The sequence below is a fragment of the Aspergillus japonicus genome (genome assembly GCF_003184785.1).
Source record: "Aspergillus japonicus CBS 114.51 unplaced genomic scaffold BO86scaffold_1, whole genome shotgun sequence".
Taxonomy (NCBI): Eukaryota; Fungi; Ascomycota; class Eurotiomycetes; order Eurotiales; family Aspergillaceae; genus Aspergillus; species Aspergillus japonicus.
The window spans coordinates 823676-837002 of NW_020291638.1; the positions used below are offsets into that span (position 1 = coordinate 823676).

The following is a 13327-nucleotide window of genomic DNA, read 5'->3' on the forward strand; positions in this document are numbered from 1 at the left end:
CGAGGAACCAGAGGAGAAAGACAAGCTTATTGGGGGCTAATGTGCCGGTGCTCAGAGACTGGAGGCCGGTTTGTTCAAGCCATCTAATTGGGAAGCCAGTCGTATGACCCGAACAGTGGTGAGAATTGGCTGGATCAATGGGCTACTATTTGGTGGTGGCAACGGAGCGGCGGGTTGCAGCTCACTCGCATGACGACACCGCGGGGGAGCAAATCAACACTGTGAGAAGACACACTCCTCTCTGTTTTGCTAGCAATAGTAGGAGAAGCAGAGCAGAGCAGAGCCCTAAGAGAACGTGACTTGGAGGTTTTAGGGGAAGACTGGGCAAGGCAAGGAAGGAAGATGTAATAGGGAGAAGGAGAGAAGAAACAAAAAGAAGAGGAGAACGAGGTTCAGGTTCAGAGACCGAAGAGGGGAAGGAAGGAAGGAATGGAGCGAACGCCGGTTTTTTGACGTGAGGGGAAAAAAGGGAGGAGGAGAGCCAACTATCGCAATCCCTCAAATACACTTACACCGTCTCAGATCAAATCACCTATCATTCAGGTTCATTCATCCATTCCCCTTCCAGTGTTATTAATACACCAGTGGTGTTTTTCTACTGTTCCCTGCTGTGTGACAGACTTTCCAGCCAGACCATTAGGCTTGACCGCAGACGAGATGAGATGGTGGCGCAGCCAAGAATGAGGTTTGCAAAGAAATCTTCCGGCATGCGATTCAATACAGACTGAATTATCAGTTAGTCACCACTTCATGTTACAACAAAGCTTTGCAATCTACAGGAACACTAGCGGTCAGGAATCTGGCAGGTCGTATCATCAACTCCTATCCACTCCAAGGCTGGAGGTCATAATTAAGCTTCTATAGTCAATGGTGGTATACAATACAACACATACAACAGGCTAATAATTACTCAATATCAGCTCAGCTTAGTTCTTCGTCCTCATCCTCGTCATCACTACCAAAGATAGCCTTGAACACCGCTTCTCCTGGCCGCTCCGCCTCCAAAGCTTCGTTGCGTTCCGGCTCAATGACCACCGGCTCGCGGAGGACCACCAACGCTGCTTGCGCCGACGATGCATCTTCTGCACCAGACGTAAGGGATCCACTTCGACCGGCGTCAACCAGAAGCTGATTCATGACTTCGCGCGACACCAATTCTTTGGGTCCTGGAACATTTTGGTACCCAGCGGACTGGAAGCGCCCGTCAGATGGCGGGGCATCCGCGCGTCCGGTTGCTTCTCCAGGATCTATCTGAACGTGATCCGGAGGCTTGACGTTAAATCGCTTACACAGCAGGCGCGTGGGATAGAGTGATATGGTGCTTCGAGTCATCGGGCCGAACATGCCAATTCGGGCGGCCTCTACTGCAGGGTCTTCGGGTTTTGCGGCAGGCTTGCTGAGGAGCGGCTCAGCCGATGTTGCATCGAGCTTATCGGACGACTCTCTCGGGCCTGATGAAGCCGAAGTAAAACGCGATGCCATCAACCCAGACATGGGTTTGAAGACCTCTGCAGCTCGGGCGAACTCGTCCAGCTCCAGGGCCCATTCATCCGTAGTGGACCCAGGGACTCGATCAGGCATGGTATCTCGAAGCCCAGCTCGCACCTCAAGGAAGGCTCGATAGCGTCTCCGTTTCTCCAGGTCTTCCGAATATGGCATCCAGCCACTTGCCGCTCGGGTCAAAGCCTGAACAGCCACCTGCTTGTCTAGTTTCGGCACTAAGTCCCACAAGTCTTTTCGCTTCTGCGCCTCGGAGAGCTCGTAGCCCTTTGGCGCCTTCTCACTCAAGGCTGGCGGTAAGTCTGTCTTCCCAGTCAACTTCGCAATTCGCTCTCGACCTTCTGGGGTCAGCCAGTCGAATATAGATTTTCCTGGTAACTGCGCCTCGCCCAAAAGCGCAGCTCGAGCGGCTGGGTCCAGAGATGAGGCCTTGGCTGCCTCTGCCGTAGAAACGTAGTTCGATACGTCTTGTTTTTGAGTCGGTGTTTTATTGGACTTCCAGCCTGCCGGTATTTCAGGGGCCGCATACTTCTTTTCTTGGGTGGAGATAGTCATGTTGGAGATGCCATCAATAAGCAGGAATCCTTCCAGCGGTAAACGGCCATCGTGGCATTTCCTGAAGCCACTTGAGCTTTTGGCAGCGAGAACCTTCTTGGGAATATAAACGGGTTTGTTGGTTATCAGAGGATTCGAGGATCCCGTGACTGGTTTTGCGTCTTCAATGGACTTTGGCTTTTTCTTCTTCTTTTTGTCTCCCCCAATGACGCGGTTGTAAGAGATCTGAGGCCCCATCGAATATGGGTCTTCGTCATCTGACCCAGTATCGTTGAGTACTCCGACGCCGAAGCCCCCGCGACGAGTTTCCTTGGCTTTGGGCTGTTTAGGCTTTCCTGGGGCTATGAGTCTTTTACCAAAGAAGGAGTCATCTTCCTCGCCGTCAGAGTCACCGCGTGTCAACGCGCGAGCGTCAAGGCGGGCCTCCCCTTGGAAGCCAAGTCCCTTATGATCGGTTTTGTGGATGAAGGCCACCATAGGCGGATTTTCCGGGGCAAACAAATACGTCTTGTTGGCATCTTCACCACCCTGCGTGGTACCGTCACCTAGATTGGCACGTCGTCGCACTTTGGGACCAACGCCTTGACCCTCCCTCCACCCCATCTTCTTCAAAAGTTTCACACCCATGGTTTCCCCGGTGGTTTTAAGGAGATCCATCAACCCCCCGCGACGCGCCATCTCGGCATCGGTCGTGCCAAACCCTGCGAAGTCGTTGTTTGTGGAGACCGTCTTTGCTTCTTCTGCTTCCCGGATATCTTCCTCATCCATAAAATCTTCAATCTGTTGTTTCCGGTTGTCCTTGGCCCGGTTCTGGCGTGATGAGACGAAGGTTGCAGGGGTCCATCCCTCCTTCGACCCGACAGTGTTGAAGTACCTGAAGAGGGACGACCTTTAGTGTGTGTCACAGCGATCCATGAATCGTGAGCTCACCCGGCACTGAATCCACCGGTGAAGGCGCCATGTAGGCGTTTTCTTCCCCGGTCATCGGTCACTTCTTGCTTCCAGATGGGCGCGTAGGAGCCATCGTCACGGACGCTGGCATCTAAAGGTGGAAGGGGAGTGCCGTAAAGAGCATAGGGTGACTGCTGTGCTTGTAGATCGGCCTCGAAGGCGGCTCGAGTTCTTTTACCAGCCATGCGGGGCGTGGGTTCAGTCAAGCATTACTATGGCTGAGTCGCATTGATACGGTCAGCAACTGTAATTGATAAGAGTATACATGGTCTGGAAGCTTACCTTGAGAGAGCGACTAGGCGATGCTGGTTAGATATGGAGAATCAGAGTGACTTGGGAAGCAGTTCAATGTTGCGACGGCCAAGGACGAAGACATGTGACGGACCGGAATACGTACGGTCGGCTCTGGGCACCGCCACTGGTTGTGGCTGGTAAACGGGGGCGGGTCTCATCTCTGGAACCTGTACGCCGTGTACTCCGTAGGTACGGAGTTGCTGAGAACATCAACGCTAAACACACAAATCCACCCCCAAACTTTATGCTTTCAACCCGGATGTCTAAAGAACAATGTCATTTAATGGCCGCCAGTGACTTTCATGTTTTCATTATGCAAACTAAGTCTATGTGCACTACGAGAACACTTATAGCGCATATGATGCTCCGCACTGTCAGAACACACATACCCTTCAGGATCATGTAACAACAACAAGAAGAAGAATGGTTGTATATGGATGGTACAGTACATAGTATAAAGGGCGCGGGTGACAGATCTCAGGGGATTTTTTTTTTCGCTCTGCTCCATAATTATGAGTATGAGTATCATCAATCAGCGCATAATGCTTGGCAAGTGAGGTGAGCTCATAGGACCAATCTACTTTGGACCGATCAACTGGGAATCTCCAGTGATCAGCATCTGCCTCCCTCGTCATCCTGCCCATCCATGCCCAAAGTAAAGGATTGAGGACCAAAAATTCCGACGTGCCACTGCCTCGTGGGAGGGCAACGGCACAGGGCGAGTCTGCGTGATAGGCCCGTGAACGTGAACGTGAACGTTGAGCTTACAAATAAGGGCAAGCGCCCCGTGTTCACTGGGGGAAATTGAGGGATGTACTGACTGTACTTAACCGCGGTTTATTAGCCCGAATCGAAGTGGTGGAAATGAATTGGCAGTGTGTATCTATGTAGTGTCTTGTTTCCCCTGCGTAACCTAATGAATATCAATGAATCCATGTTCCATGCAGAAGCAAAATACGAGCCACAGTCATGTTTAACATTGAAACACAAATCCACAGAAATATCAATTTCTGCATTTCCCACCTGCTCTTATTTTATCATGATTATTACCGTTATTATTGCTCTTGTTGTGGGGGCCTGGCCAACACCAGAACACTATTAATATATCGTTCCAATCTCTAAATTTCTTAAATAGAACGAGTCAGCGGAGCGACCCAAATGTCAGACCCATTTGTTTGTATACTGAGTAGAGTAGACTAGTACTAAGTAGGAGGAATTGACGGCGCCATACGGTACCCGAACCAAACTTCCCTCTCTGGTTGCGGTGCAGTGGCCCCTGTTCAAGGTTGTTGAAGGTTGTTGTTGAAAAGTCCAGCCAACGTTCAGTACGTGCAGAATACAGAGTGTCTGGGACTGGGACTGGCTGTCTTCCTTCTCCGCAGCCGCATCCATCCATCGTCACTTTCCCATGACTGTTATTCCCTCGTGCATTCTTTTCTTGTCTTCCATGTCTTTCTTACTCACTACTTGCTTTTCCTTTGCCTTGCCTGCCTCTTCCTTTTTTCCCTCCCTCTTCCTCTTCCTCTTCCTCTTCCTCATTCCCCTGATCTCATCATACTCTCTCCTCTCTTCTTCTCTCCGTCCCACATTCCCTAGATCTCACTCACTCTCTTCCCCTGCCATCCATCCATCCTCCTCCTCCTCTCCCCCCCCCACCCTGTTTCTTAGTCCGTCCTTGTCTGTCCTTCCTTTCTCCTCCACCTCCCCTCCCCTCCCCCTACTCCATCTTGGGGAGCCTTTGTACATACAGTACTCACATGGGTGGAACTGCAGCCATCAGCAATCTTTTTTAAAAGTCACTTTAGGCTGTTTTTATCCTTTCCAGCGCTCGCTCCGTCAGCCAAAAACGTCTTAACTACGCCCGTCTTCTCCTCCCCCCCACTTACTCTCCCCTTCTTCCTCCCGACCGGTCGCTATTATTGAATATCCCCCTCTCCTCCACTCCCCTCCCAAATCCCAGCATTTCCCATACTAAAGGCGGTCTTGGGCTGAAAAAAGCACACGCTTGGCCTGTGGTTGGCTCGGAATTTCTCCAGTCCAGTGCCCACCGTGATGTCCACTACTGCCCCATCAACTGCGTCGCCTTCGGTCGTCCGCAGTCACTCGACTTCCTCCCGATCTCCCTCCTATCGTCCTCCCTCATCCGAGCTCCCTCACCGTACCCGAAGTGTTGCTGTCCGACCTGCGACAGCCTCCCAACCACAACCACAACATCAACAACCACCATCCTCGTCGCAATATCACTACCAATCCCAGTCTCGTCACCTCCCATCCCATTCCAAGTCTCAGTCTTATGATCGTCGGCCCCCTGCGAACCAGGCTGTTTTTGACACCATAGCCCGTCGGGATTTTGACGCTTCTCGCGGAGCTCCCCCAGTTACTCCCCGAAGGGAATCCTCGCGGGACCGTTCACAGGAGCGCCCTCCCACCTCCTACCGTCCCGATTCCTCCTCCAACAAGCACCGGAGAAATTTATCAGTTCAAGGCCATCAACGAGACAGTGTCGATATGGCGACTGCGGGCCCCGTCATGCCCGAGGGTGTCGCAGGACAGCCCCAGGCTGCCGCCGCTCATTTACATCCGGCTAATCCCGTCCAGTCAAGGCGTCGCACAATGATCACCACGCCCACCGGTCAGTGGGCTTTGGGCAAGACGTTAGGTGCCGGCAGTATGGGTAAAGTAAAAGTTGGGAAAAACATGGACACAGGAGAACAGGTGAGTATTGTGACTTGGTTTGCCCTGTGTTGCAGAATCTCATTGCAGTTCAGGTGGCCGTCAAGATCGTACCTCGGCAGTCGACCGAAGAGCACCGCAGCTCGCGCGAGGCCGAACGGGCAGACCGCTCGAAGGAAATTCGAACAGCGCGTGAAGCAGCTATCGTCAGTCTCGTCAACCATCCTTATATTTGTGGTATGAGGGATGTAGTAAGGACCAATTACCATTGGTACATGCTGTTTGAGCTCGTCAACGGGGGTCAGATGCTGGACTACATCATTTCCCATGGAAAACTCAAAGAAAAGCAGGCACGCAAATTTGCCCGTCAAATTGCGAGTGCATTGGACTATTGTCACCGCAACAGCATCGTGCATCGCGACTTGAAGATCGAGAACATCCTTATCAGCAAGACTGGAGACATCAAGATCATTGATTTCGGTCTCAGTAATCTCTTCTCTCCACGAAGTCAACTCAAAACCTTCTGTGGAAGTCTTTACTTTGCTGCCCCCGAGTTACTGCAGGCAAGGCAGTACACTGGCCCAGAGGTGGATGTTTGGAGTTTTGGCATTGTGCTCTATGTTCTAGTATGCGGTAAAGTTCCGTTTGACGATCAGAGCATGCCCAAGCTGCATGCCAAGATCAAACAAGGCGTTTTCGAGTACCCTCCAGGCCTCACTGCAGGTTAGTATCCACAGTCTATCGTGCGTCCTTGATACTGATCTCCAGCCCACAGAGTGTCGTCATATCATCTCGCGCATGCTGGTTACTGATCCCAAACAACGTGCAAGTCTGACTGAGATCATGAATCATCCTTGGATGAACAAGGGCTTCAATGGCGCCCCTGAAAATTATTTACCGTACAGAGAACCCATAACTCTGCCTTTAGACGCCGAAGTCATTGAGAAGATGACGGGTTTCGACTTCGGACCCCCCGATTATATTACTGCGCAGCTCACCAAGGTCATTGAGTCTGAGGATTACCAACATGCTGTAAAAGTCAGCGCCCGCGAACAACCCGCTCCAAGCTATACAGAGAAAAAGCGAGGGGTGTTCGATTTCTACAAACGACGGAACTCTGCCAGCAGGGACACGCTGTCCGCGCCGTCCGCGGAAGCCGTTCAATTGGGCAACGACCCAATAAATGCCTACAGCCCGCTAATTTCAGTCTACTATCTGGTCAAGGAGAAGCTGGACAGAGAAAGAGCCGAAAAGAACCCTGGAGCATTGGGAGTTCCACACGCATCCGGGGATTCAATGCTTCAGATGCCAGATCTTCCAGCGCCGGAGGCCGCTCATACCAACCAGTATCACGTTCCAGGAGAGAAGGACAGTGGAAGAAGGTCGCGCCCTAGGGCACGAACACATGGTGATGACGACTTGGCGGATGGTATCAAGAATCTTCACCTGGGCCCGCAGACCGGACATTCCCCGGGTCCTGCGTTGTCGCAGCCAGAAACCCCAGCGAGGAAAGAAAGCACGGCAGCGGGTATTTTGAGACGGTTCAGCACGCGCAGGACAAAGGAACGCAGCCGCGACCCGGAGCGCGGAAGACTTGGCAGTCCCCACACCCCGGCACTCAACGTTCAGCCACCCGCAGACTTGGCCTCGCCGCTATCCAGAGGGTTCAGTGTGAAGAGGACCCGACGCGCAGATCCATCTCCAACAGCTGTTCCACCCGGGCCGAATCAACTCCCGCAAAACGATTTCCTCAAGGCTCCAGGATCAGCGGAGCCGGCTTCGCGGTCCAACAAGTTCCTGGAAAGATCTGCTAGCGTCAACTCGGCTGACTATCGTCCTCGTCGTTCACGGCGAAATGACCCTGACGCGACGGGCCAACCACCGCCAAGCAGCGGATCCGATTATGCCAATGTACAGAAAGAGCCGACGGCTGCGAGGGAAACAAAACTAGGCCGCGGCCATACCGCCCGGACAATGTCATTAGGGCATGCTCGTCGGGAAAGCATTCAAGCCCGTCGAGCTAGGCGTGATGCTACCCGAGAAGCAAATGTGCCTGAAGAGACGGATGCGGATATTACTGGAGCAGGCACTGCTCTGGAGAGCGCCAATGAAGGGGAGGACCTGTCCAAGCCCGTATACCTCAAAGGTCTCTTCAGTGTTTCGACCACAAGCAGCAAGCCTTTGCCTGTAATCCGAGCGGATATCATTCGCGCTCTGAAACAACTTGGTGTCGACTACACGGAGATTAAGGGAGGCTTTAGTTGTCGTCATGCCCCGAGCATTGACCTGGATACAGTAATGGATGTTGGGCCACCAAGCCCGGATCGGCAGGGTCAGATTTCGGGCCATCGTCGGCGCATAAGTTTTGGAGGGTTGTTGAGCCACGACGAAGGCAGAGAGGAGCTACGGCAGATGCCCCGCTCCCACCGTCGGGCCCGAGCGCCACCTGACCACAGCTTTGTGACCACTCCTGAGGGCTCTGACGATGAAGCCGGTCCTCGGCCAAGCCGCGACCTTGGGGTGGTTGGAGAACGTGTAATGGGTGAGACAACGACACGAGTCCAGAGTGACACAGGAGAGAATCTGGTACTCCGATTCGAAATTCTCATTGTCAAGGTACCTCTGTTCTCGCTGCATGGAATTCAGTTCAAAAAAGTGGCCGGTGGTATGTGGCAATATCGGGAGATGGCGAAGAAGATTTTGGACGCCCTGCGACTCTGAGTGCATCTTGATCTGCATGATACGCTATGAACCCATTTGCATGCCGATCAAAATTGATTTGATCCACGAAGCATTTGCATGAGCATGACGTTTTTCTTTTGTGGAGCATTTCCTATGTCAATTTTCGGTTCGCATTACCCTTGAGCTGGCTCATTTATTTTAGGGGGGATGTTTTATCATGGTGTATACTAGACTTGAGCAAGGATGATCATGGACCCGGTGAGACCTTGTTCTTGTGTTGCTATCGGTCACTATTGTATATTTCGTCTCTTTTCTCTTTGCCTTAATACTCGATACCTATACAGTTGTTTGGGACTGTTGTACATAGGTCTGCAGGTAGGAGTAACTTTCAGACATGTGAACTAATACTGACTAGCATGTTCTTCAAATTAGCTTGGACCACACACAGTCTGTAGGCTTGTAGGAACCCTTTATTTGTGTTTAGGTCAATGGAGAGCTCTTAGTCTGTCTCTGTAAGTCCTAAAGTGCTAGAACAGGTAGATGTGAGGTAGAAGTGAGGTTTGGTGAAATATGTAAGTAGTTCTCTGGAGATCAAAGGTTAGGTAATCAGTGTCTACCTGGCCCAGCTTGGATGTCTTGTTTTATTGTCAAAGGGGCCACTTCCACAGGCTGCTTGATGAGGAGCACCCCAAAATTGTTAAAAGAAGTCTTGTATGTGCCAAAGTCCGAGTCCTTGTTGGGCGAGGTTGACCGGAGACTCGGGAGTCGAGGTCCGCCAGATTGACCAGTTGGCGGCTCGGCATGTCCCACGCGTTGTCACTATTTCAACCACTATCCAAACAACTAGAAAACACATAGTTATGCTAGGGTTTAAAGCTTAATTGATCCTACATTCCTGGGAGAATAATCAGTAATAGGTCAATAATACTGACATCACTGCTTTATTTAAGAATTCTTAAGAATATCCTGAGATACTGACCAGGGTGTGTGCTGCTTAGTCATAATCTGATATGGCTATAAGGGCTAAAGGGTGAAATAGTGTGATGAATGAATAGCTTTTGCAAAGCCAAGGGTGCCAATATATTACCTTAAGGTGTTGTTGCTGTTTTGCTTAACTTGCAAGGCAGCTGCCGCCCTTAGGGGCGGCTGCAGCCGGCTTACTTAGCTGTTATATAACTACTGCTTTAGATTATCTATATATATTTTTTTTTATAAATATCTATAAAGATTAGAAGGGCTGTTTAGACTTTTATAACTGCTTTTTTTTTTTATAAAAGGGTATTGTCTTTTACAGTAGCGCTATTAAAACCTCTATTCTATAAATATTCTTATAAAAAATTAAAGTAGTAGAAAAGGTAGTTTACTATTTTATACTTTTATAAAAGTATACTATATTATTTTTATTATTATTTTTATAAGGTTTTTTTACTAATATATAGTCTACTATTTACTAGCCGGCCTTTTTATAATAGCCTATAAATAGCCTCCCCTACAATTAAAAAAACTTTTTTCTAGTAAATAGTATTAAATCTTTTTTAATTTATTTATTTTAGCTGTTTAAAATACTTTGCAGTTAAAACTAGCAGAGCTAATCTTACAGAAGTAAAATTTTTTTTTATATAAAAAGACTTTTTTTTTTAAGCCTTTAGTCTTTTTTTTCTCTGCAACTTTTTTTTTTTTTTTTTTAATAAATTTTTTTATATAGTATTTCTTTTCCAGGTGCTTTTATAAGTTAATATTTAGCTAACTTTTTTTTCTGCAGTAGTATTTAAAATATTTTATTAGTTTTTTTTATAAGGGTTTAGCCCTGTTTTTTTTCTTTTATAAAAGCTAATTAATTTTTTTTTTATAGTATATTATTTAAGCTCTGTATCTACAGATCCTGTTAGTTTATTTTATTTTATTTTTTTTATATAAGTTGTTTATAGAACAGGTTTAGACTTAGCTAACTATTTATAGTATACTTTATTATTTTTTTTTATTATAAAAAAAAGTATTTTTATTACTGCTGCTGCTACTAGGCCTGCTGCTGCTACTACTATAAATATATTTATTTTTATTATATCTACTACTACTATTATTTTAATTTTTATTTTAGTTTTTAGCTTTATTATAAACTCTACTACTACTGCTGCTACTATTTTTTTTTTTATATACTATTATTTATATATAAAAAAATAAAATTTTTTAGTTTATAATAATAAATATTATAGCAGCCTCTGCAGCTTTTATTTTTATATTTTTTAGATTTTTTCTGCTTTTTATAAATATACCCAGGGCTAACTAGAATTAGCCGGCTTTTTATAAATAAACTAATAATAAAAAGTAAAGTACTTTATTTTTTATTAAATTACCCTTTATAGTTTAGTTTTTAGATTATTTAAAAGTAATATCTGCTGTAGTATCTGGTTTTTTTTTTAAATAAATTTATAGCTTCTGTTGGATTATAAATAAATCTAAATCTATAAATTTATTATATAGTTTATATTATATATTAAATAGTTAGATTTTAGGCAGCTGGCTGTTTAAATACAGCTTTATAAAAATATTTTTATAATTTAAACTAGTTAGTAGCTGCTGCCCAATTAAATATATAAATACTATTATAATTTTTTTTTTAAAAAGATTTTTTATAACTGTATTAGTAAAGAAATTAGCTAAAAGTATAATAACTGTTTATATATAAATAATAAATACTACTTTTTTATAAAGTAATAATATATTTTTATATATTTTAGCTTTTAGCTACTGTAAGTAAATACTGTAGCTTATATTAATTATATAAAATATATAGTTATAGATAGTTTACAATCTATATTTAGTTTAGCTTTTTTTTAGTTATTTAATTAAATTTTTTATACTTCTGTAAGATAAATTTTTTATAAATCTATAAATAATATAGATTTACAGCAGATTTTTAAGTATTTTTTTTATTATAGTATTTTTTCTACTTAACCAGAATTTTTATTATTTTTTTATAGTATTATAAATTTAGTAATACTTTTAAATAATATTTATAGTTATTTAGACTTTTATTTTTTTATAAAAAATATTTTTACAAGTCTACCCCCTTTATTATATAGTATTTATAGAGTAAAAATATATAGAAAATATTATAGATTTAAAAATCTGCAGATAATTCTAGTCTATAAATTTATTTATTTATTTTTTTAATTATATAAAATAATTTATAATAGTACTGGTCTAGTTTCTTATTTAGCCTTTTTTATAGTAAATTTTTTATAAAAAGCTAAACTTTTTGGCCTACTGTAAAGGCAGTAGTTTTATAACTTTTATTATAAAAGTTCTTCTAATATCTGTAAATTTATTTAAGATTTACAGCTATCTTCTTTTTTATTTTTCTAATTTTTTAAAAATATTGCTTTAGTTTTTTTATAGGATTATCTAGTATTTATAAGTTAAGTACTATTATCTGCAGATATTATATAGTTATTATAAAAAATAAAAAGTACTTAATTAATATTTATAAAAAATTATTATAAATAAATTCTATAAGTAGTAGTATTTCTATCTAATTATTTTATTTAAAGTTAATATAGTTTTATAAATATTATTTTAATATATTATTTATTTTTTCTGTTTAATTATTTGTTTGCAGGTGGTAGGCTGTACTTAAGCCTTATTTAATTATAAAAATATAAATAAAATTTAATTAAAAATTTTTTATAAAAACTAGTTTATAATTTGTAATTACTTTTCTAAATATTTTATATAGCTAAAAAATTATTTTAAAAAAGGTTATTATAAGCCCTTTTCCTAATAGTATTTTATAAATTAGAATAAAGTAAGCTATTTTACTAAACTAGTCTACTATAACTATAATACTATTATAAATTTTTTATAAGTTTTTATTTTTATAGGTGCTTATAAATAGGTCTGTAATAAAATCTATAGTTACTTTTTTTTAAAATTTTATAATAAATAATAATAATTTTAATAGTTTTTACTATTTTTTATAAATTATCTGTCTACTTTAATATACTTTATATATATAGCAGTAGTTTTATATAAATTTAGCTAATTTTAGCTACTAAAATTTTTATAAAACTAACTTTTAGATTTTTACTTTTATAAAATATTCTATAATAGAATTATTATATAGTTTTATAAAAATCTTTAGTTTTAGCTGGTAATTATTTAAAATATATAACTTTTCTATAAAATAAAATAATTTTTAATTAATATTTTATTATAAATAATTTTTTTATAGGTATTTTCTACTATAAGATAAGCTGCCTCTATAGTTTTTTTTTTATTTTATTTAAAGTACTTTTTTTATAAAATTATTTTTTTACAGCAGCTAGGGTAGCTTTTATATAAAATTAATAAATAAATTTTTATAGTATATACTTTTATCTATAGTTATTTTTATTATTTTTATATAAAATTTTAGCTAGTTTAGATCTGCTGTAGTATCTTTTACTAATAGTATTTTAACCCTTATAAAAATAGCTGTATTTTTTTTTAGGTTTAAAAAATTATTTAACTACTGCAGTACTATTTTTTTAAGTTTTTTATAGTTTTTTTTTATAGCCTTTTTTTTATAGTTAGATTATTATAATAAAGTGTCTACTGGGTTCTACAAATCCAGCCTATATATTAAAAGAAATTTAAATACTATAAAATATTATATTTATCTAATTTATTTTTA

At 42.4% G+C, this 13327-nt stretch overlaps 2 protein-coding genes across 2 annotated transcripts; one reads left to right on the forward strand and one right to left on the reverse strand.

Annotated features, from left to right (window-relative positions):
* Positions 1 to 921: 921 nt before the first annotated feature.
* BO86DRAFT_444478 (putative G-patch domain protein) lies at positions 922 to 3350 on the reverse strand (the record flags this gene model as incomplete). The annotated part of the gene is made up of 3 exons (XM_025676382.1): positions 3289 to 3350; positions 2986 to 3224; positions 922 to 2929 (listed from the first exon to the last, which is right to left on the reverse strand). The coding sequence occupies exons 2-3, from the start codon at positions 3189 to 3191 to the stop codon at positions 922 to 924; spliced, it is 2214 nt and encodes a 737-aa protein (XP_025533431.1). The 5' UTR covers positions 3192 to 3224; positions 3289 to 3350.
* A 1904-nt stretch (positions 3351 to 5254) lies between these two features.
* On the forward strand, positions 5255 to 8796 carry kin1 (putative serine/threonine protein kinase Kin1). Its single transcript, XM_025677456.1, has 3 exons — positions 5255 to 6015; positions 6069 to 6696; positions 6749 to 8796. Exons 1-3 carry the CDS (start codon positions 5353 to 5355, stop codon positions 8692 to 8694), a joined length of 3237 nt encoding a protein of 1078 aa, XP_025533432.1. The 5' UTR covers positions 5255 to 5352; the 3' UTR covers positions 8695 to 8796.
* The last annotated feature ends 4531 nt before the right edge of the window (positions 8797 to 13327 follow it).